Source organism: Alligator sinensis, unplaced genomic scaffold (assembly GCF_000455745.1).
Source record: "Alligator sinensis unplaced genomic scaffold, ASM45574v1 scaffold84_2, whole genome shotgun sequence".
Lineage (NCBI taxonomy): Eukaryota > Metazoa > Chordata > Crocodylia > Alligatoridae > Alligator > Alligator sinensis.
The window spans coordinates 1,541,687-1,567,166 of record NW_005842247.1 but is presented as its reverse complement, the minus strand read 5'-3'; the positions used below and the strand labels follow the sequence as shown (position 1 = coordinate 1,567,166).

Below are 25,480 nucleotides of genomic sequence, written 5' to 3'. Positions count from 1 at the left end.
GCCGCGAGACGCGGGGCAGAGGAGCCCGCCCCGCCACCCCGCGCAGCTGCCTGCCCCCGGCCCCGAGCCTCCGTCGCCGCCCGCGCGCCCCGCAGTTGGGACCTCGCCGCCGCCTCGGCTTCTCCCCGACTTGTGCTGAAGCCTCCGCGGAGCAGCAAGATGTCCAGCAGCGTCCCGGCGGACATGGTGAGTGCCGCCCGCCCTCGGCACGGGGGACCCGGGAAAGGCCGCCAGAAAGTTGCGGGATGCTGAACCCCGCTCCATGCCCCTGGCAGCGCAGGTGCCGCTGGGGGCACGGGGAGCCGCGAGCTCCTCCTGGCATGCGGCGAGGCCGAGCCGGGAGGACATCTTCTGTCTCTGGGACTCGCTCCGCTTTCCCTTGCCTGCTGTTCCCATCTCAGCCCTGGCTCCGGCTCCGGGGCCGGGGGCCGGCGTCCGAGCCGCTTGCTCCAGGAGCAGCCGAGATTCAGGTTGATTCCTCCTTGCCAACTGATCTCGCGGGCTTGCTGCATCCAGTGCCGGTGGGGAGTGAATCTCTTCCCTCGGTACAGGTCAGCAGATTAAAAAAAAAAAAAAAATAGAAACCCAACAAATCCCCCCCAAACCTTTGTGTGCCTCTTGACACAGTGAGATCTCTTGTGTACTAGCTGTAATCTGACCTGGACGTTTTTCAAGGACACTGCTATCCCTTATGGCGGACTGTATGCCAGCCAGTGTTTGAGACCTGGCTCAGAAAGGTAGAGCTAGGCATATTTTGGGACTTTGGAAGGAGAAGGGGAGGACTCTTCCCCGAGTCTTTCATGTCTGCAAGTTCATCTCTGTGCACCATTGGCTTTCCTGATGTACGTGTTTCTAGGATACCATGAGATAAGGTATTAATATATTTTGCTGTACTTCCTCTTTATTCTTGCAGCAACACATTTTCCCTCACCAGGGAAAATTCTTTGTATTTAAAGGTGATTGATAGTGACTTGAACAGGAGTTTTTTTCCTATCTTTTGGTGTGAAATTACATCTTGCTGTCATAATCCAGTACTGTTGGAAGAAGGTAAAGATCAATAGCCCTTGTTTCTGGCATGTGCAATATGCAGTTCATGGTTCCTGCACATATGTGATAACTAGGCTATTGAAATGGAATAATGTATAGGTGCTCCTTTTCATTGTTCCTTGTAAAGAGTTAGTTTGGCTGCAGTAGAAAAACTGAAGTTTGCTTTTTTTTTTTTTTTTTTTTTTTCAAAAAGGAGAAGCAGTAAGAAGAATAACAACTATAAACAGGTTTTCAGGTTTGGGGTTTTTTTTCTTTTCAGATCGTATGTATGTTATGCCTCTGGAAAGGTGGGGGTAGATCTCTTGCCTCAAAGTCCAAAGCCTTTCTACGATATCTTCCTACTATAATATTAGTTAACATAGTTTATTCTTTAAAATACCTTACATTTTCTTTCTACCCTCCAGTCACATGTAATGACAATCATTGTTTGGCTAGGAAGGGTCGGATTCAAATCCGTCTGCACTACTGCTTACACTGGTTAGAGAAGTCCCTTGATGGTGATATGAAGCTGTTTCCCCCCTTTTTCTGAGTTGAGCACACTGCCACCTCAGTACCCCTAGACCCTTCTTAACTGGGCATTTGCTGCTGCTAGACTTCTTGTGTTGAAGACTCCATCTTATATCAATATATACACTTAAAAAAAGGAATGGACACATTTTAGCTATAAAAAAATATTACTCTGTTTTTTTTAAAGCTGTTAAGTGTTCTGATGGAGCCAGAACACAGCTGGTAGAAATATCTGGGTCTAGAAATAAATTGTAATTTATTAATAATGTAATAAATTTGTAAGCTAGGAAGATCCTGTTACAAGTAATGACTTCTTTATGGTGACTTAAAAAAAAACAGATGATACCGTTACCTCTGTCAGTCCACTTTTAGCCAACATTCTAGTTTTATGTTTGATTTTTCAGGACTGTTTTGATAAATTGTTGTTGTTTAGCTGCAGTTGCTCTTTGTTTGGAGTACAGTGAGAATTGAGGCTGTTTAAATACAGATTAGTCAAGAATGAATTTGCCAAATTTCCTTCTAGCTTCCTGTTATAAACAACCTTCTCATTTCAGAAGTAAGAATCAGATTGTCTAGTAATTTATTTCAGCTGATAGTTCCTAGAGGAGATTTCTCAGGCCATCACCTTATTTATATTTAGGTTTATATTTACTGTACAGTTTTGTAATTTGCATTTTCCTAATCCACTCGCTCCATAATTTGCACTCAAAATTATCTTTCCCTGCTTCTCAAAGAGGGTGCATCAGTATAGGGAGGAACATTATATTACTAAGATGTCATCACATTTACAAAACATTCTAATACTTAAATGTTTTTTAGCAGAATTAAAACTTTTGTCAGGGAAATTAAATACATTCTGCAGTATTTGCCTCAAGTTTTTAGTGGATATTTAACAATTTTGATATTTGCAATTGGTCTTTCATATAGAAGTTTGAATTGGCATGGTTCTACTCTGTTGATATTAAGAATTATATAACTGTGGCAAAATTGTATTCCAATCCCTAGTTAGTACAGTATTTGAATATATACCGAACTTTGGCCCTTTCCTTTTCTCGTCAATCTCATATCTAATTTGACTTCCTTCTAGAATGTTGTCTCTGTGTGGCTAAACATTTCAACATAAGTCTTAAAATGATTCAAGTAATAGTTCTTTATCATTTGCATTCCATTAATGAACTAGATTGTGACACGCTACATTCCAGGCATAATAAGTGTGTGGTGTATTACTGCCTTAGCAATACATACTGTGGAAAGGTTAAGGCTCCAGTCCTGCTAGTGTTGACCTCTGCACCCACTCAGTTTCATTTACTTCATTAGGACATCAGATGTGTAAGGGGTCAGTATTGGCAGATTACATTGCAGAAGTGGAACCTAATTTTGTTTGTTTTTTTTCCAGACAGACTATTGAGAGTGTAAGTGATTATATGGACCATCTCTTAATATTTCAAACACTTTCACCAGGCAGGCTGTTAGTTTGGCTATTCAGTCCTGGTTGGAAAAAGACTGTAAACAGCTTGCCTGTCAGATTTCTTTACTTAAAAAATAAAGTCTCTCAGTAGTTTGTGGATTCATTTAGTTAGTTTTACTGTACTCGTTTGACTGAATAAAAATATTTAATAGTTTGCTGTTTGAGTTTTCATACAATTGCAATAGACTGTTTCAGCACACCCTATAAAACTGTGCTCAGTGCAGAAACTACTACTCAGATCAGTGCTCCCAGTGATTTCAGTGGGGTTGTCTTACGAAGGTTGCAGGGTTGGGTCCATGTTTCTCAAACTGTGATGACATTCTTCCTTAGAAATACAGCTCCTCGGGGGCCTTGTAAGCTCTTTAGGTCAGGTGCCTTATGCATCCTTCACTCAGTACCTATTTTGCCTTTGGCACAATCTGAATATGAATCCTTTCTGCACTGTAAGACATTACGTAGGCCTAGGCAGGATTTTACTATTGACTTCTCTCCTGGGCAGTTCTTTGTCCTGTACATTTTTCTTCACGGTAAGTGTTGGCCAAAATTTGGAATGGGCTTCCAAGGGCGGTGGTTTTTAACCTACCTTGGGGGTTTTTAAGAGAAGGCTGGATAGGCATCTGACTGGGGTCATCTGACCCCAGCGCTCTTTCCTGCCGAGGGCAGGGGGCTCTTTCCTGCCTAGGCAGTGGGTTGGACTTGATGATCTCTTGAGATCCCTTCCAACCCTAACATCTACGAATCAGCTTCCAATGTGGGGACTCTTTTGGTTGCCTCTTTTGAAAAAAATGTTATAACCAGCACAGCAGTTAAAACTAGGAACTCATTGGAGTTCTAAGTTATTTTCTGGTCTGCCCTGGAGACCTTTTGCAACCTAGCATGTTATGCTTAAGTCTTAGTACAAGAGGACTGTTTTGAGTAAAAATTGCATAGCACTAACTCTGCAAAGCACTTAGACAAATAAGATGGAGTTCATACCCCAAAGCACTTTATCTACATGGGCAACAGAAAAAGAGGAACAACAAAATGTAACTGGTCAGGTTAAGCCTGTGTCTTGTAAGTTCTACAGTTTCTTGTGTGTGTGTGTGTGTGTGTGTGTGTGTGTGTGTGTGTGTGTGTGCATATGTACAGATCTTTTCAGTGAAAAGTAAAGTGGGACTGGGTAGCTTAGGATATATAGCCTTTGAACTGAACATCCGTGAGATGCATAAGAAAAGAAGGTGGAGGCATGTTGTCTTGGATCAGAAAGGGAGTCTTGGCCAAAAATTGGCAGGCTCGATTAAGTTTAGACAAGAAGGACCTGAATCAGTTGTTTGTTGTTTATCGGCAGAGTTAAATTATTTCTCCACCAGTCTAAAACAATTAAGTAGAGGAACAGGCAGTGAGAATATCAGCATAACACACTAGTAATAAGTAGTTTAATGTTTGTTATACTCTCAGCTTTAGGTTTCTGGGGATGTAATTAAATATGATGGCTGTATCTTACTTTTTGGTAGGCTTTGTGGTAATATCTGAAATAACTTTCCTCATTTTTGAAAATGAGGACATATCAAGTTGACTGTCACAGAGAAATTGAAGGACTGACTAATAATACACATTCTTGTTCAAAGTTAATGCTATGTATATACTAGACAACTGAAAATTACTTGGAAATAATTATACCCCTCTCCTCCCATAAAAATTCGTAACCCCTCCATGGCTTTTACCAAGCATCCTAATCGCAATGATAACTTGAACAAATACAGTATATCTGTACAGGATGCTGTTCCAGGTGGCAGGAGACCAAATTCCACAGTAGTGTTCAGCTTATTCTTTCATGCTTTCATATTATCTTCCCCACCTCATTCACCCTGGAAAAACACAGAGCTATAGCTCTTAGTTGACAGTACTCCTAGATGCAAAATTTGTCAACAGTTATTTTTCAATGGTGATTATTTTTTAAGATTAGATTTTGTTCTGTGCTCTCCAGATAAACCAGCTCCGATCCCTGGGTCTTGGTTTCCTTCACATTGTCCAAGTTGCCTTGCAGAACTCGCTTCATTGCTGTGCAAGAATATGACAGGGTGTCAACAAGTCATTTTCCTCTAGGCCTTAGCTGCTGTGCTGTTCTCCAGGCAGCTGACATTACCAATCTGTACTTCAGATTCCTCCTGCTTCCTTGTTGCAAACTGTATTTGCTCCCAAGTTTTGTGTTGTCTACTTCCAAGGAATGCTGCAGGGAATGTATGCTAAAAGTCCATTAACTCCCCCTTGCTGGGAGTGCTGAGGAGCCAGAGGCAGTTGCTAACAGGTCCCTACAAGATGGAGACAAAACAAATGTTGGACACCATGTCATAGCAAAATGACAAAGTATTCAGCACTTTTGCTGTACTTTTTGCCTCTCCAAAATTTGCCATATTCTGTACCACTGAAATAAATCTTCGTAGCCTTGATTAAAATTAATGGTGCATTTCACAGTTCTCTGAGCTGTTTAGTCCCTATGCAGACTCAGGCAGGCAGTGCTGTTTGTACTTTCAGTATTTCCACAATCAAAGGCTGCTTACAGACATGGAAAAAAACCAACAAATAGTGCTTTACTTTAAGCTCCCAAGCGCAGTATGTGCCCAGAAGAAGCACCACATTAGTTTGACCCGGTTCACCCAACGTCTGTATAGATTGCATGCTTCAGTGGGGCTTTTTGGCACTTTTATCTAATAGCCGATTGAATCCGCTTTAGATAAAAGCTCCAAAAAGCCTTGCTGAAGTGCATAATCTATACAGATGCTGGGGAGCTGGGTCAAACTAATGCACTTCCTCTTCCAGTAAAACTGTTTGGTGCGGGGGGTGGTTTCCATGTTTGTCAACAGCCAAAATGGCTAGCAACATCTTATATTGAAAATTGAGATTCTAGAAGAGGATTCTGTAAAATCTGTAGTCATGTAATGTCAAATGTGTGGGACCTGTGTGTTTCTATTCCCATGCCTAAACTTACTTCTGTGTATAAATAAATCCTGGACCAGGGGTTGGCAACATGCAGCTCATGCGCCAGATCCATCACATGGAGCAAGTTGATCCAGCCCACAGAGCTTGCAGGCTTAGCAGCATTCTGGCAGAGCAGGACCATGGCTATTCCAGGGCTGGACAGGAAGCTGTGCCTGCTCCATAGCTGGGGGGGAAAGAAAGCAGCAGCATGGAAAAGCTGCTGCCACCACAGAGGCATCAGCTGTTTCAGAACACAACCCGCCTTGGATCCAAGCTGGGATGTTCCAGCCCCCAGCTCTAAAAAGTTGCTGACTGCTGCTCTAGACAGTTTCAGCCCCAACAGCTTATCACTTTCTTCCTGTGTGCTTGTAGAGTGAGCAGCACAATGGGCAACCTAATATTGACTGCAGTCGTTGTGTAATGCTTCAGTAATATAAATGCTAGACATAATACAGGATAAACGGTATAGCTCACCAAATGTTTGGCTACTGTCCAATGAATGAATGAATAGACTGGGGGGGGGAAGGGGAGGAGTGGTATACCCTACCTCTTATCTCTTTTCAGTTAAAAACAGCACCTAGGATGATTGGAACAATATGGAGGAGAGACTATAGAATTGTGACTCTTAAATAAATTACTGGAGTCCACTTAAAATTAATCACTTACTTGTTTTTGCTAATAAATTAAAATAATTATTCTGTCTTATATATTGTCACTATTGAAATCAGTTAGAAGAGTTTGTATCCTGCTACTTACTCTTGCTTGCTGCTAGCAGATACGTTAAGTAGATATTTAATGTTTTCACTTAACTCAATAAAAATATGTTGTGAGGGAGGCAAAAACCAAACTCCCCACATGAAAAACCAAATCACATTTTTTTTCTCCCAATGGCGAATCTCAACTGCACTTTTCCTTCCATTTTTTCCCTTTTTTTTGTTTACTTTGACACTTTGTCATTCCAAAATATTTTCATAAATATTCAAAATGGTGTTATCTGTTGGCTCTTACTTTGTAAGAACCTAGCAATTCTGGAAAGTCAACAGTCATTCTGGTTTGTTCTGTATAAAGATAATTTTATTTTTCAGTCTTCTGTCTGTAAAATGTTGGAATCTTTATGTATTGGCTGGTTGTCATTCTAACGAACAGAAGTGGGAGCTTGTGATAAATACTGGAAATTGGTGATCAGTATTTGTATCAAATATACAGTGTCAGTAACTTCTGATATATTCAATAATTTGTTTCCTACCTCTTTTCACTTTAATCCCATTGAAGTCATCAGTTAAATGTAATGAAGAAGTTCTGCCATACTAAAATACAAATATTGTCAACAGTGGTTAAATAAAAGGTATGCATTCATTTGAGGAATTGTGGAAGATTAGTACATGTGAAAAGAGAAATGAAACCTATTGTGTCCAAGCTGCTAAAGGGGACTTCTGGAGCAGGGGTGGGCAAAATGTGGCTCGCAGGCCAGATGCAGCTCACCAGGCAATTTGAACCGGCCCGCGGGGCCCCTAAAATTGTAGAAAATTAATATTTATCTGCCCCTGGCTGCCTGTCATGCAGCCCTCAATGGCTTGCCAGAACTCAGTAAGTGGCCTTTTGCTCAAAATAATTGCCCACCCGTGTTCTAGAGTATAGAATAAATTGTCAAGGTGACATTTGTTTGCTTTGTGAGGGAGCAAACAAAAGATGGAAAAAATGACATTTAGTTCTTCAGAAATATTCAAACTTTGTTGTAACATCTAATTGCCCTAAAGCATTTTGTGAAAATTCAGTAATTCTTTCATAGCCTCCAATCAGTTTTATGGCTGGTTGGCTGAAGGAAGATTCATGTGCCGCAACTTGACAATCATTGGAACTCCTGGAAGACTCACGAAAATTGCATCCTCCCCACCTGAAGTATAGTGAAATTTGCATTTAACATGAAGAGGACTTTGATCAAAACATAGCACACATTTTCCACAAAAAAGGGCCTCTACAGAGAACTATTAAACTTTTTTTTGAAGGCAATTGAAAGGAAAGCACTTGGCAGATTACAGGGTGATGAAACTGCTGTCACAGTCTCAGTCTTCAAATATTTTTTTCCTTTAGCTGCTGGCAAAATGAACTGGCTCAAAATAACTTGTCAGTGGTGGGATCACATATATCTTTCTTACCTAAAATTCTTTGGGAAATTGATTTCAGAAGTAGACGGAAAGTTTATTGCAGAATCTCATAGGGCGGCGTCTTCCCAGTTAAGAGATTGTGGCATTGTCCCATCAAAAAATTGTCCTATATGTACGACTATCTTCTGGAGGGTATGTTTAGAGTAATAAACATGTCACTCCGTGCTCATTAACAATGAGGCATGTCTAGGATGCTTTTCCATCATGTGCTTGTCTGTTGTATTAGCTCCTGGCTGGTGTTGGTAGCTGGCATAGGTTAGACTAATATCCAGAATGAACTGATTTACTTCAAAGGCTTAGACCAGTGCTGGGGCAGTCAGTATCAGAGGAAAACAAATGTCCCCGACTTCCTCCCTTTTAGTTCTGCAGTTGAGAATCTGGGGCTTTAATGTGTTCCTGCAAGAAGAAAGCTTAATAACATCTCCTATTGGACCAACTGTAGGGTTGGATAAAATGTTACATGAGCTTTTAGGCACAAAATGTCCTTCCTTGCATTAGAAAATTTCTGACGTCTTGCTCGGCTATACAGTTAGTCTAAAAAGGGTTATTGAACATTTTGCTTCTAGCATATCCCCTGGACTGTCACAGCTACAACAACATTACAGTCCTAATACAGTATGTGGCATTGTCAGTATTTTGTACAAAGCTGAATGCTTGACTGTTTTGGAAACTTTTCAGCAATATTTTTTACACTATATTGTTTTATATTTGGTTAAGGAATTCTTTAAAATATCTTGGTACTAATGTCAGATCTTTAAAAAATGAACTGTCTAAATGTGTGTGTTCTTTAGGGTCTGAAAAGAAGAATATGTTTTATCTCAAAAGTAGTCTCCTTCAAAGTTAAGTAGTGCAACATTGCTCAACCTGCACTGAGGAGATGCCAACCAATGTGGCAGTGCTTTATGCTGGCAGAGCTCCATGCCACAGTAATGTTTTTGGTGTCTAGCGCACATTCCAGATGGCACTATTTATGTCTCCTCAGGAATCTGGTCTGTATTTTTAGTCTCGACATTTCATCATCATATTGATTAACATTGATTTCCAGTATTTTATTGTTGTTTTACTTTTCAGCTTTTCCTAGCTAGGTAATAAAATCTTGACATTTTGCAGTGGACCAGTTATTCAGCAGTGTCTGTTCTCTGTTACCCTATTGAACCCTAAAACATATTTGAATTTCAGAGCAGTACCCTTTATTAATAAAATAATTTTCTTTAGTATTAGTGTTACATTGATTTCATTCATTTTTGTAATTTTATTGATTATACCGTGCAAGAAGAGAGAGAGAGCTAATAATTGACTGTTCAGTATTTATGTAATTTAAAATACTGCAAGTAAGTCTGTGGGGGGGTGAGGAGGGGTATGGAGGGGGCATATCGAGGCTCCCCCATGGTGAGGGAGGCAGTGGGGCAGGGGCAGGGGCAAGCACTGCCTAGCCAGGGTGGTGAATGCAACCCTGCTGGGAGCGTCGGGGGGGGGGAAGGGGCAGTTCCCTGCTGCTGCGTGCACCCCTGGGGGAGTCATGGGGTGAGGGTGAACTGCCCACTGTGGCAGGTTTTATGACAGAACTCTTATATGCATGAACCGGTTGTGCAAATATGAAAATGAACTGAGCTGTTGTATGTTTAGACAAGAATTCAGTGACTTCAGTCGAGGTGTGTCATATACTAAGAATTATAAAATCAGAAGCTTGTGTCATTTTGGCTGAGTGTAGAAAGAAAATAATTTTAATCTTTACAAGCAATTTATGCATAGAAGCTGTTTTTAAAAACAATAATGCCAGTGTAACTGATTTGTGACAAGTAAGTTACGGATATGCCTAGAGACTGTCTTATACTTACTGGACTTTCATTGTGATTTGTGTCCTAATCTTTTAGAGCAGGGGTCAGCAACCAATGGCCCACATGCCAAATCTGGCCCATGGACAGGCTGGATCTGCAGGTGGCAGCTCCTGGAAAATCAGCTCCACAGCGATAGAGGGGGTGTCCCCAAGCTCCTGTTGCCTGCTCTGTTTAGTGTATTCTCTCTGTTCAGGCAGTGGAGGCATCCCTAAGTGGGTCCTTGTGCCTACCTCTATTCAGCTATTCCATTTGCAGCATCTGCCAATCAGGGCACGCAGGAGTGCAGCCCAATGTGGGCCTGGGTTGCAAAAAGTGGCCCACGGTGGCAACCCCTGTTTTAGAATAAAAGGTAAATTCGTATCTGGAAACTCATATTTTGTATATATAAATATGTACATGTAGCTATTTTTTGGCAAGAAAATGAAAGCTACAAAGTCTTGCATGTAATAAATCACTTCTTGAATGAGCAAGAAGATGCTAGTCAATAACTCTTTGTATCATTTTAGTAATGAAAATATTAGAACAGAAATGTGGAATCTGTATAAAAATTAGTGACTTGAAGTATTATAATGAAGATTAGATGGGATCAAACAATATGCATAATAACAATGTCTATTTAATAGAGGTGCACTGATATATCAGTTGAACATTGGATCAGGACTGATAAAAATTAACATCATTGGCAATCAGCTTTTTTTGGCCGGTGTAGCTGATAGCATCACCAGTAAATGCCGAGTGCATGTGGAAAGACACAGCACACACGCGACCAGGTATGGAGCCCAGAAGTATGGAGAGCAGCATCTGGCCAGTAAGTCTGGTGGGGGGAGGGGCATGGAGGGGGCATATTGAGGCTCCCCCATGGTGAGGGAGGCAGTGGGGCAGGGGCAGGGGCAAGCACTGCCTAGCCAGGGTGGTGAGGGGTTGGGGAGGGCAGTTCCCTGTTGCTGCTTGCACCCCTGGGGGAGTCATAGGGCAAGGGTGAACTGCCTGCTGTGGGCTTGGGGCCAGGAAGAGGGATGGCACAGCCCCTCGCCCTAAGCCTGCAATGGGCAGCCCACTCTTGCCACACACACAAATCGGGGGGGGGTGCACAGCAGCAGGGAGCCACAGCCCCTCCCCCCATGCCCTCCAGACAAGCCACCCAGTTTTGCCCTGCTTCCAGTGGGGTCATATTCACTGCCCTGACTGGGCAGTGCCTGCTCCTGCCTCACTCTCTCCCTCACTGTGGGGGCCTTGATCTGCGCCCCCCATGTCCCTCCCCCACAGCATCACAGACTTACCATCAGGGAGCTTCTTTCCAAGCTACTGAGCTGAATATCAGCTCTCAGATTGCTATCTGATGATATGGCTGTTTAATAATTGGCCATCAGCATCGTCCAAAAAATTCCTTATCGGTGTGCCCCTACTATTTAATACAGAAGAATGACTTAAAAGTAATTCTGTGAAGCAGTATCTTATTCTATGCAGGATTCAAAATGGTGTCTAGTATACAGTTATCATCTTTTTTTCAGTTACTTTTACCTTTCTGGATCTTAATTCCTTCAGTTGAAACTTTCAGTATTGGGCATCTGCTTTGGGCTGAAATTTTAGAGAGAAATATTGAGTTAAATATGGTTCAACTATTTGAGAGTAAGGCTGGAGAACATTGTTTTTTTTCCCACCAACACAAGTTCCTGGTGACTTTTTCTTTTGAGAAGCTCTAACATCCCTATGCTTTATACTTAAGTTTCAGGATTTGGCCTTTCCTATAGCAATGTGCCTTTTACTGTGCTGGGAAAAGTGCGCACAAACTTGCCTAAGTTCTAACAAATCTAATATAAATAAAATATGAGACTTGCCTGTTGAAACTAGCCATCTGCATATGTTCAGATTTCTAGAGTTTTGCAGCCGAGTTCTTGTAGCCTTTTAGCTACAGGGATCAAACTTGAGTCTAGGCTGCAGGCACTGAATAGAACTTTCCTTGTAATGGCTGTTCATGGCTGTTCCATTCTGCATCTAGGCACCAGAAATCAAAGTGCGGAGAATCTTTCTTGTATTCCCTCTTCCATCCTCTCATCACACCAGGGTGCTGGCAGCGTGGAGGATGAAGCTGCCTTATTTAGATGCAGATAGGATGAGACAGACTTGAAGTGAAAGGAATACATCAGCAAGAGGCAACTGTTAGAATTTGACCATGTCAGTTATTTGACTGAAATTTCTTTATTAAATCCAAAGGCCAATAGTGGTAATATAGTACAGGCAGTCCTCAGATTTATGACATAATTGGTTCCTGAAAACCGTGTGTTAGGTCGAAACATTGTAACTCGGAACCAATTTTCTCATAAGAAACAATGTTTTAAATGGGGGATTGGTTCCTGAACCAAGGCCTGATACCCTATTTTCCAAAAATACCCCAGAATTTTGTACTCGATCAATTATAGATAAGTAATATAGTTGCATTAATGTATTTATATTGTAAATAGCAATCATATGGATTTGGAAGGACTTCTTTGAGGTGACTTTGCTGGACTTTTTGAAAGGCTTTGGTTGGACTTTTTGAAGTGTTCTTGGCTGGAGTCTTCTCAGGAGTCTTGGCTGCAGGTTTTTCTGGAGTCTTGTCTGCTTTCTTAAAGAAAGTGTCCCAGGAGGTTTGGACAGATGTTCTCCAGGGACATGAGCGACGCAATGAACTTGTTTGCTGACATGGCATCACATCGGATCAAGTGTTGTAAAGTTGAAACTGACATTATAAAGTTGAAACAGGGTGTCAATTTATAAACCTTGTAAGTGCGAAATGTTGTAACTCAAAGTTGTAAGTCGAGGACTACCTGTATCTTAAACATTCACTTTAATTAACTATAACAATGAGTAGCTCTCTGTATATTAGATGGCATTGTTACAGCACTTATTGATGCTGGAGTTAGAAGCATTTGATCATAATACTTGCAACTGGGTTAGTCAGATAGAAATTCTAGATGTCCCGTGTTGCCTTGCTCCAGCTGATGCTAGCATAGCAGTCCTCTTTCTTGCTCTTTTATCCTTTTAGTTTTCTCCTTACATCATCATCTTCTGGGATGCCTTTTTAGAAAGTTACTTACATACTTACCATTTCCAAAACTCCAAATATTATTTTGTCATCTTTGTTTATACTTTATTACTCATGGTGACATTTCCTAAACTTACTGGAATAAAGTGTTCGGCATAGCAATATTTTTTTGCTGTTGTTTACCTCCTTTCTCCCACGTTTAATATGTTAATAGTGGCTCCCATCCTTTCACCTCGGCAGCATTAGCACTTTTAATTTTCTCCATTTTTTTCTTTTAACAATATACAGTCAGTAATACTGCTAGCCATTACAAAACCTATAATAAATGTCCTTTGTATATTGTAAAATGATCCCTTCAGAAGGAAAATGGATCCCCATGAGGATCCATACTGTTAGGGTTGGAGAAGAATGGTATTAGGATGAGGGCAAACTGGGATTCACTAAGTGAAAAGAATGTGATTGAGTTGAAGAACCAAAAATGGAGAAGAGATGGGTCATATGGCAGGTTGAATGGGAAAGAGCAGAGGAGGTCAAGCTTAGAAGGAATGGGCAAAAGGATTATTAACCACAAGAGCACATTTTCTCCATTGTCTAGAATGATTCAGTTTAGAACTTGGACTGTTCACTGGGAATACATCATGGCTGTGCTGCAGAACTCGTGTTTCATTTATTGCATAAGTTGGAAGGTGTTCAGTGAATGAAGCAGGCAGTTTCAGGAAGCGAAATATGGTCCTATATATAAGGCAGTTGAATGCTTCCCTGGACAGTGGGATTATATCCCTTCCCCAATGCTAGGCAAATTATTTAACCCAGTCTTTACACACATGATCACTAACTACATAGTCTTCTGTTTCTTTGTGCCTGTCTTGACACCTGGTCTGAATGACAGAAATGCCCAATACTCATAGCTGTAACTGAAGTCAAGAGAAGCTGTGCTTTAAACATAGGAAGCAGTTTATAATGCTGAAAAATTGCGTCTTAGCATCTAAAACGAGTACCCAGTAGTAGTGGACACTTGGACCTTAATTTCACTGAACATCTGTTCCCTATTTATAGACCGAATGACCCTAGCCTTTCACCTCCAGAAAGGGTCTTACAAAATCAATTATTTGAAACATTCAAAAACTAATAATCCTGTCTTCAGAGTAGCATTGAGCTGCACTTTGAGCAAGGTGCATAAAACAGATGCTGAACTGGTGCTTATTAAAATTGTGCTCTGAATGGCTCTCATGAAGGGGAAGTAGACTGGTATTATACAAATGCACACGGTGGGAGTAGAGGAGGGCAAACTGAGATTGCCAGGGAATTTTCAAACTGAGTGCTTGATTTCACAACTTTAATTTTTTTGTGTAGGATATATGCATTGCAAACTGCACTAGTGAACTTCTAGATCTAGAAATGAGTATTCTGTGCTGGGTTTATTTCAGGCTTTCCAGTGAGTTGAAAATGGTTCTTTTAACCCAAATAGATTCTGAGATTCTTGCATCTTACATGGCTGCATCATTGTGCAGAGACAAGTTGTTTTAGGTCTTTTTTCATCATTGTAAAAAGATTATTAAATGTTTCTTCCTGGGCCTAAGCAGTTATCACAGTAACCAGGGGAGTTGGCTTTAGAGTTGAAGAGGTACAAAATAATATCAGTCACAAGTTTAAAAATCCTGTAAAATTTCTATAACATAATTTTGCTTGTAAAACTGCACTTAGAAAATAGACGAGAACACATCATTATGAAACAATTTATATAAAATGCTTATGGCTTCATCTGTTACGCTTGCTGAGAGAAACTTTTTGTTTTCATTGTTACTGATAATCACTGATTTGAATCCAGTTTAGTCTATAAAATAATGGCAGAATACTTCATACATGAAGTAAGTGTGTGATCTCAGTGATGGAGTATACACAATGAAAAGCCTGCCAGTTCTAATGTAGGCATTAACTTTATGTATATACTTCTTAAAGAGGCCAGAGGTTTAGAGCTGAACAAGTTTCTCCTCTGATAAGGAAGTTGCTCAGGATCAGTGTGTTGCAGCATAGTCTTGGGGGGACTGCCCAGCATGGGGCCTGGAGCCAGGGCAGCCACGGGTCCCGATCAGGGAGCCGGTTGGAGCCACAGGTGGCTTATCTGGGGGGAGGGGGGCTCCCTGCTGCTGTGCACACTACCAGGGAGGAAGGCGTGGAGGGGCATGTGTCCCCCAGATTTGTGTGTGGTGTGGTGGGCTGCTGGCTCAGGGATCCCCACCCTACTGCCCTCCTCCCAGGGGCCTTCATGGCAGAGCGGGGCAGGGAGGTTCAGGATTGCTGCCAGAAGCCCAATGCCAGCTTTACTGCCATGGCGAGGCAACCCCCACACCCCTCCAGCAGCAGCAGCAGGGGGGTACAACTCCATGCTGCCACTGCTGCTAGATGGGCAGGGGGCACCTTGCCATGGTAGCACAGTTGGCATGGGGCTCCCAGCAGCAGCACTGAGCCTTCCTGCCCACTAATGCCAGGTCCCGCCCACTGAGCCACAGAGGCCCTGGGGGGAGGGCAGCAGGGTGGGAACCCTGAGCGCACCTTGGGCAGCCTGCATCCGCCTTGCCCCACGCCCCGATGGGCTCCCCTCTGGTCATGCTGCCCACGGGATTGAGGGGGTGGAGTTGTTCTCCGCTCCAGCTGCAGCAACTGCTGCCTCCTGCAGGTGGCAACATAGGATTAGGCACTGCTGGGCGGGGAGGTAGGGGGCTGCAGGCCCTGGTCCTGTTCCCCTGGCAGCTGGGAGCCCCCTCAGCTGTGGGGTGCGACCCACGATGCATTGAGAGCTGCAAGTGTGGTCCCCAATGGCAAATAATTTGAGAACAGTTGCTCCATATGAAGCAAGTCTGCTGTAGACGTAGGGAAGACAGATGTTCAGTTCTAAAGGATTTTCAAATTTTGAATCTTGGCTTTCTGGTGAATCTGAATCAAAACTGAGTTTCAGTATTCTCTGTGATGCATAACTCTTAAAAAGTTTGTTTCGATGTAGACTCTTGGTATATGGCACATAATTATGTAGGCAGTGGGGTTCCCCAGGGCTCGGTCCTCAGGCCCACACTATTCAGCATCATCAGTGACTTGGGTGAGGGGGTAGAAAGCACCCTATTCAAGTTCGCAGATGACACTAAGATGTGGGGGTAAGTGGGTACAGTAGTAGGAAGGAACAGGCTGCAAGTGGATCTAGACAAGTTACAGGGGTGGGCGGATGAGAACAAGATGGGGTTCAACACTGACAAGTGCAGGGTAATGCACCTGAGGAGGAAGAACCAGCGGCACACCTATAGGCTGGGGAACTCCCTTCTCGCCAGTGTTGAGACAGAAAAGGATCTTGGAGTCATCATTGATGCCGCAATGAACATGGGCCGACAGTGTGGGGACGCAGTCAGGAAGGCCAACCATACCTTGTCGTGCATCCACAGATGCATCTCAAGCAGGTCCAAGGAGGTTATCCTCCCCCTCTATGTGACGCTGGTCAGGCCGCAGCTGGAGTACTGCATCCAGTTCTGGGCGCCGCACTTCAGGAGGGATGTGGCCAGTATGGAGAGGGTCCAGAGGATGGCCACCTGCATGATCAGGGGTCAGCAGGGCAGGCGCTACAAGGAGAGTCTGAGGGACCTGAACTTGTTCAGCCTCCACAAGAGAAGGCTGAGAGGGGATCTAGTGGCAGTCTACAAACTAGTCAAGGGGGACCAGCAGGCATTGTGAGAGTCCCTGTTCCCCTGAGCAATCCCGGGAGTTACAAGAAACAATGGACACAAGCTAGCAGAGGATAGTTTCAGGCTAGACATTAGGAAGCTCTATTTCACTGTCAGGGTGGCTAGGACCTGGAACCAACTTCCAAAAGAAGTGGTGCTGGCTTCTACCCTGGGGGTCTTTAAAAGGAGGCTGGACAAACGTTTGACACCAGTATTCTTTCCTGCCACGGCAGGGGGTCAGACTAGATGATCTCCTCAGGTCCTTTCTGACCCTACCAACTATGAAACTATTAGAAATCAAAATAATTTCGGAAAAATCAAAATGGGAATTGCTGATGTTGGAATGTTTTATCCCATTTTTCTTCAGAAACTGGATTCTAGCAAAATAAATCAGTTTAATGAAGGGCTTCAGTAGAGCCACAAGCTAACAGAATTTGTCTACATATCTTGAACTAGTTTCATTATGCAACGTGTTTAACACTTGGCTATTCTACTTAAACCGCATTGATTTATTCTGGAATTACTGCAGCATTTCTGTGCGATTTACCTGTTCTCTTACTGCTCTGTAGATTTTCAGCCAAACTCAAGGAGATGCATTGTTGGGCATATGGAGCAAAATAAAAAAGTATGCAGAAATTGACAAAATAAATAGACATTTTAATATCCTCCAAAAGGCATTTGCAGGAGGCAAAGCTATCAAATGAAAAAGGAAGTAAATGGTGGGGCACAACATTTTTTACACTGTTATAACTTAATTAGCATTTAAAATTTTGCCTGCTACTGCAGTTGGCTGAGGATCATGTGATCCTGGTGAAGTGTATTTATTTTATTTTGTATAGTAGCTGAAGTTCTGAGCACCTTCAATATAAAACAGTACATTTGAAACAGCTGTAGCCTGGAGATTTGTTTATACAAGAAACTATTTTCCTCTGGGTTGAAAATATGAATAGGTTACACTATTGGTTAAAGCACCCTTATGGACACAATATTCTAATGTAAATTTATGGCTCCCACACATAAACACAAGCATATAAAAACCTTAGGGCTGTTTTTAAAGCTTTTAAAAATCTTTCTGCTCTGGGGATAGCAAGCGACCTGCATTGCAGATAAACCTTGAGTAGTTAATGCAAAAAATGATGTGAACAGCGGGTTGCTGTATTTTGGGGTGGGGGGAGAGGGGATGGAGGTGAGGAGAGGAGAGTAAACCACCAAAAAGAGAAGAAAATCCTTCTGGTACTCTACCTTCCTTATTTAAAAAAGGCAGCCAACCCATATTTGTCTCACAGGCTGTTTCCCAAGTATTACTTGTATCTGTATGTGCACTGTTTTACATGTGCTTGCTTTTATTGGTTGTGTTTGAAATCTGCAAAACTGTAAGGTGAAGAATATTGGTTAATGCCAAGTGAAACTGAAATAGGCACATTGCAGGGTTTTTTAATTGATTCTGTCATTGCACATATGCTCCTGACCTTCAAAGCTTTTGTTCTTAGTCTGGGTCATTTTATTAGTAGATAGACAATAGTGACGGCAGTCTAATAGAAGTTGTGTTTTTCAGTATTGTGAACTTTGAAAAGACCTACTTTGTGTGGTTTTTACTGTTGATGAACTTGACTTAAGGAGAAATCCTATCCTTCCTTTGCTGTCTGCTTTCCCACTAAAAACTTAAATGTAATACCCTATTTTTTCAGTGTAGGAAAGCTGCTAAATTTCCTTTGCCTAAAAGGTAGGGACAAAGGGCAGTCAAACATAGTAGCTTCTGGGAGATTGCATGTGGTAAAATATTTATGTACTCTTGGCCCTCTCTATCGTTTTCATACTGAAAATATTCATGCATATTGGCAAAACTAAAAGAGCTTAACATTTTTGAAAGATTGGGAGTAAAACATTGCAGATATAATTTACACACTACTGCACCCAAAGATTTGGGGTGCTTTTCTCGCTGAGTGGACATTCCTTAATGGAAGAGGACAGAAGCACATTCTTAGAGCTGTTCCCATGAAGAACTAAGTTTATATTATATTATATTCCAAAATAATAATATAATACATGTCGTACATCACAGTCATTCCCCTTCCTGTCCCCCCAGATACATTTTCTGTCTATGAAAACCAAGTTACAATTGCTTTAGTTATGTAGGGAGAGCTGAGTTCTTCTGTACTTAAGTTTATGGACTAGTGCCTGTCATAATCCACTATTTTTTTACTACTCACATAAGAGAACATGACATCCATACAACTCGAAATTTTCAGGTTATAAGCCAGCTATGTCAAAATAGGGTAGAGAATATCTGCTCTATTGTTTTAGAATAGTTCTACTTGGATTACTTTAGGGGGCAGGGGGAGTTCACTTTCAGAGGCAGGCACTGTAATGTGCTTATATAGATTTAAGGGTTTGTGGGGAGGGAGCTGCTGAAAGGGGTGGGAGGGAGAAGGCAAAATATTCTTGTATAGCCAGCCATTCAGCAACCTACAGAGGTAGAGCAGACTGGGCACTAAAGGCAATTAAATGTGATGGGGAGGAGCAGGAAGTGATATAAAAATGAGAGTATAATCCAGAATTAAGGGTGGAAAACTGAAAAATGTGTAGGCTTGGTGAATTTGTTATGAAAAAGTTTTGACATGTTGGAAGCAAATAAAAAAATCCTTATCTGTTTCCAAACTTTTGTGCATGTTTTTTCTTCCTTAGTTTATTATCAATATTGAGTTATTTTCAGATGTTAAGTGACGCAAGCAAACTAGTGCTTATTAGCTCTGTGCATGGTGCTAATAATGCCAAGGTTGCAGGTTTGATCCCTGTATGGGACGCAAGAGGTTTTCTGCCTCAGGCAGGGGGTTGGACTAAATAATCTCTTGGGGTGTGGCTTGATGAGCATGCACATGCAATTTGTGGTGCCTCAAACTGCATGCAGTGCAAGTGTACCTGTTTGCCACGCCACTAATTTGCAGGGTGGCAGGGCTTCATTTGACACTGGGAAAGCCCAGTGTAACCCTCTTTCCCCCACCCTCCCCAAATCCACCAAAAATACCAACATGGCGCTTGCAGCAGTGTTGTGTGCTGCCAGAAGGAGCCTGGCCAACCAGTATGTGCTGCTACCATTTGTCTCGTGGGAAACTGTGCTCCTCTGCATGCGCACACTCATTTGGATGCACCCACAAGGTCCCCTCCAGCCCTATTCTCTATGACACTGACATCCATGTAGTGAGATCTGGCTACCTACAGTGAAATACCTCCTTCCAGCATTGGGAAGACACTTAATCTACATTTCCTCATTTCTAAGTCTAGGTTATGTAGCAGTAGATCACGTGGTTTAGGTCAATCTTTGTTTAAAATCCAGGTGATATGAGACTTTTTTTTTTCAATATATACTGCTTGTTTTGTAAATTATCTTCCTCTGTTTGCCCAATTTTGAAGCATTACTTCATTATTTTTGAGTACTCTTTGCAATAAGCCATGATTCTTCCAATCCTTCTAGTGATTCCTCCTGAAAACTTTCATATCTAAAGTTGTGAATGCTGTAAATATAGTTCCAAAAGTTCTGGAAAACCTTGTTTTTTTCAATGTTGGGAAAGAAATATATTTTCCTTTAATCCTGACAGAATTTCCCTTGGTTACAATTACTTTTGAATCTTCAATAGGATATAGGTATGCTACTGTCTGGGTTGGTAGAGCAGATGTTTTATATTTGTAGATGTTTTTCCTAGGCATGATCCAACTTGAATAGTTGCTAAAATGTTGGCTGTTTAAAATGGAAATATGCAAAGGTTATATTAGATGATCAGATTAAGTAGCAAATACATAACTGAAAGGTAATTGAAAATGTGAAACAAACAGAAAACTGAAGCAAAACTATCACTTTTGAAAATCATTTGGAGTCCTTTGAAAATGGTACTGATTTTTTTCCTAGTTGTTTGTCATATTGACTACAGTTCTTTACTTTATATATGTATAAAATTGTGGCCAAAGACCCTTTTTTTTAATGCTGAAGTTGAAACGCCATGAAAATGCTTTTTTTTTATTTTTTAACACCCATGTTTAGCAGGCAGGAAAAAAAACACCTTGTAGCTGAGAGAGCACTTGCATCATTATAGTGTAGTGGATCCTCCCAAGGCAATTCAGGTGTGGGATTTTTGGTGTATTTTTAAGCTTGCCTTTCACTTTTTTAGCTTGGTTGGGTTTTCTTGTTGCTTGGCTGAAATGGTTTTGAAGTAGGGGGAGAGTGTCTTTGATATTGTTTGAGCAAACACTGGTCAGCAAAGAATTTGAATAAGTGGAACATTTATGCTTAAATAAAGAATACTGCTTGTCATTAAATAAAGCATGAGCATAGAGAAACATGCTGCTGTCACTCTTCTGACAAGATTTTTACTTTAGAACACACATGCACTTAAAGTAAAATGATACCTTTTGTAATTCGAGGTAAATAAAGTGAAATTTGACTTTAATTTCCAGGCAAATATAATGTATATGTATTCACTCTCTGAATACAATTTGAAGGTACAGTGAAGGGTTGGATTAAACTGTTATGCCAGATGCATGTTCCTCTGGCAGCCTTCTCCATTTCTAAAAGGTTTCTAATACATCTGAAATAACTATTAGGTTGTTGCTACTTATGTTTATGAAGCAAATCTTCTTAGTTATGAATCATTGCAATATTTGCTTTCTGCATTTGCGCATAAAATTTAAACAATTTCTGAGAGCTGTATGAAAGTACTTTAATTTTTTGCAGAAACGTTTAGTATTTCACACTTTAGGAATGTGGAACCACCACTTTTTTTTCTTCCTTTCTTCTCGCTCTCCAGCCTACTCAGACCCAATAAAATAGCTCAAAGAAGCTCCCCTGCTCTTCACCAATGAAACATAGCACAAGCATATGAACGATTTGTCTGCATAACATCTTGTGTCCAATACTGTGCATGATAGTGCTTTTATTTGAAGGTGGGGATACTATGATCGTTGAATAGGTGCAATTGAAGAGAAGTCAAGTAGGTGGTTTATTCTTAAATATTTACAGTAAGAATTGAGATGGAGATTTGCTGGAATTTTTAAAAACTGAATGCCCAGGTACTTTATTTCTGTCAGTTTAAACCTTAACCTAAACATGTTAACAAATTAACAAAAATAATAATTTAAGGCTGTTGATTTTCCTGCTGTACTCAGATCAGTGCCAGTACTTGCCTATGGAATTCATTGGTGTCACCTAGTCAGATAAGGATAAAGCAACAGTCCTAATTTGTATTTCCTTTCTTTTGGGAGTTTTAGATCTCCAGACTTGCCTATGTGAAACTCTAACTGATTTCTCCTACCTTTTTCTTCAAGAGCAATAATAATTATTTTAATTAATAGGGATTCTGTGAATAGAACATGCTAGGATTTGGTGAATGATTCACCTGTGGATTACTATGTCATTCTGGTTTGTTTGTGTTTTTTTCACTAAGGGTGATTTGAAGGCATTGAATTAGTAACTATGCCATAGGAAGAGGTTAGAGTGCCATAGGAAGAGGTTAGAGTAGGTGGGCCAAGAGTTTCTTTTTGCCTTTAAACTCTGCAAGTATTATGCATTTTTTGTAGCATGCAAGATATGTGGAGATAGGTTGACATATTAATGGATAGAGAGATGGGCATGGGATTTTGCCTATTAATTAACATTGCATTTTGATTGTGTATTTCATCAAAGGCTCTTGAAGTGTCTTACAGTATATTTTTGCTAGTTTAATAGATCTTTTTGCCTTCCTGAAATTAAACAAATACTGTTTTAACAGTGAGCAGAGAATGAAAACATCCAGGGTTCGGAAGCCAAAGCGGGTGAGGTATTCTCTGTGTACTTTTTTAAAACTGGAAATAGCAGTTCCTGAAATTTGTCCAGTGCTGCAGAACCCATGCTGCTGTTGATTTTATTTGGTCTGAGTCTGGTAGGAAAGGTTCACAGGATCAGCAGAATATTTATTGACACATCTGTAGTGTTCATCACCATAGTTTTGGAGCAACTTCCAACCCTGAGCATTGAAAAGTAATGTCTGAAAAGCAGGAGCTCTGATTAATGAGAAATCTTGCCCCCCTCCCTCCCTTTTTTTTTTTTTTTTTTTTTTTTTAAACTAACTTTTGGTCCAAATTGGAACAGTATTTTTAGGTTCTTTTGAACTAGAAGTTTTGAAAAAATGCTGCTTTGGAAACGCTGGCACAATCTTTTTTAAAAATGAAATGTGTTCCCTGGACCACGCGGAGGCTCAAGAATGCTAGTTTCCCTGAGCAGGTGTTCGGGTTTCCAGGGTTCATGTTGCTTTGCTTAGAGCTGAGGCTCTTAGGCTCCCTGCTGCAGAGTTGGGAGTTAAGCCCAGTTAGAGTTTGAAGTCCCAGGGCTTTCAGGCTCCTTACTTCATGGCAGAGAGCCTGGAAGCACTGAGTCTTTGGCCCTGAAATAGGCTGCCTGGCAGGTCTGCCCCAAGACCATATCCTTCTAGGGTCACTGACTGAGGCAGTCTGCCAGAAATTTAGGGAGCATTCTGGTCTTGAATTTAGTGGAAGCCCATAGAATCTGAGGTGCTCTGGATAAACCATTTTAGGTTTGGTGAGTCGATGTTTTCTGGTTGGAAAATTTCTGATCAGCTCTAGAAGTAATGCCATTTTCTACTTAACTATGTAACAGAAGAGATATGAGATTGAATAAGGACCGTTTCTCTATGCTTTGTGTACATGTAATGCCACAAACTTTAGTGGTATCCTATTTTCATGTTGTTATCTAACAACCATTCAGGTCAGCTAACCATTCCCATCTTTAATTGTTTTTTGGAAACTTTTTAATGTCCAAAAAGCTGCAGAACACACATTTTGAAGTCTGTACAATGTCATTCTAAGGCAGGGGTGGGCAATTATTTTGGGCAGAGGGCCACTTACTGAGTTTTGGCAAGCCATCGAGGGCTGCATGACGGGCAGCCAGGGACAGATTAATATTAATTTTCTAAATTTTTAGGGGCCCCATGAGCTGGATAGAATGGCCTGGCGGCTGGGCCACATGCGGGCTGCATTTTACCCACCCCTGTTCTGTGGCCTGCCCGTTTAGTTTTGTTGCCCCAGTAAGGTTCACACTCTCCTGTTTTCTGAAAAATTGAACCTTATGGTAAAGAGTTTCACAGTGCCTGAAATAAATGCATGAGCATGCACACCCCTTCTGCCCCCAAATGGTTACAGTACTGAAGCTCACCAATGGTTACAGTACTGAAGCTCACCACTGCAAGTGAACTCTTTTGGCATCTGTACACGAGCAGTGAGACTGCTCTGACATGCTGTAATTACAGCGCATCAGAGCAGGCTCGATCAATCAAGTCTGCTGGAGCTCACCAATTATCATACTCCAGCATCTCCTGTATACCAATACACTTAAGTCCCCACACTTAAAAATGGTGTCAGGGTGCTTTTAAGTAAAGGTCATTGAACAAGCTTTAAAGTGCTCCTGCCACCATTCTAAGCACAGGGATACTGATGCAACATGAGACACTCCGGGTGCTTTAATGAAAGTTTTTGAAAATCACTTCCTAGAATTTCAAAGCCAGAGAGTTAAATAGCTAACTCCATTGGTCCTTTTAAAATTCCCAACTTTACCTAGCTTTTGTAGAAAAGATTTAATTTGCCTGGAAAGGAAATGGTAAATTTCTTCCAAAATTCCAGCAGCACGGGAAGCTGTAAAAAGACGGCAGGAAGAGAATTTGATGATAAAATATCAACCTGTGTCAACAGATATGAGCTTACATAATGAAGCAGCGTCTGTATTTTGGCAAAATTTGCCTCCAGAAGTCTTGCAAATCTTAATTGTTGACAACTAGCCCAGGTGGAATCAGCAGATCACTTTGAAAGTTGTGGTACAGCCCTACCCGATGATCATTAAGGAAAGCCTGCCAAAGAACCTTAGTACTACCATATAAGCATTAACTTTGTTTGTTAGGATGTGTATTTCAGCTTAGGAACATTGAAAAGCTGCCTCAAGCAGCTGAGCATTTTATATCAAAGTTAATAGAATGGCTGTTGTCTCAAGCTCAAAGTTGTCTGAACTTTGTTCCGTACATATTTTGTTTGTTTTTTACAACCTTGCATGGCTACTTTCAGGCTCTGCTGAATAAGGTAGAGTATCTCAAAAGAAAGAGGGTCACTTTTGACATTTAATTAGTGGTCCTCTAATGGCATATTTGTTATCTACTTTGAAGAATTCTGTATCTTATTAAAATACCCATCATAATGTTACCATTGCATGGTCTCTTGTCTTACATATACACAGTAGCATAGGGCTGAAGTATTGTTGTACCTGTTAATACATCCACCCACACACCTTTTTCAGTGGTGTGCTCAAAAGCTTGCCTGACATCTCTCCAAACAGTGTAGCTGGTCCAAAAAGAGATCGATCTATCTGTCTCTTTTTGGATCAACTGCATAGTTTGGAGAGATGTCAGGCAAGCTTTCAGGCACAAGGTGTCCCAGACCTGAAAAATGCAAGCTTTTGGGCATAAGGTGATATCTTTCTTAGCTATAGTTTTGGTTCAATAAAATATATAATCAAAAAGTCCTTGCTTCTTTCAGATAACAGAAAAGAGCCCAGACTTTTTTCTATGCTCGTAACTTTTTAGCACAGAACATGCGGTGTTAGTCAGCTAGAATACTACTGCTGTAGAACGCCAATCATTTGTATCTGCGTGGTTTGCAGCCCACTTACTTCACAGCAGGTTGCCAGATTAAATACGAGACACTCAGCTGTTTGCTTGTGGATTTTATTTCAAAGA

At 41.2% G+C, this 25,480-nt stretch overlaps 1 protein-coding gene across 1 annotated transcript in view; it reads left to right on the top strand.

Annotated features, from left to right (window-relative positions):
* Positions 1–6: 6 nt before the first annotated feature.
* UBL3 (ubiquitin like 3) overlaps positions 7–25,480 on the top strand; it is an 84,153-nt gene continuing 58,679 nt past the window's right edge. Inside the window, exon 1 of the mRNA XM_006027493.3 lies at positions 7–186. Within this exon, the coding sequence (XP_006027555.1) occupies positions 160–186 (27 nt within the window). The 5' untranslated portion in view covers positions 7–159. The remainder of the gene's footprint in view (positions 187–25,480) is intronic.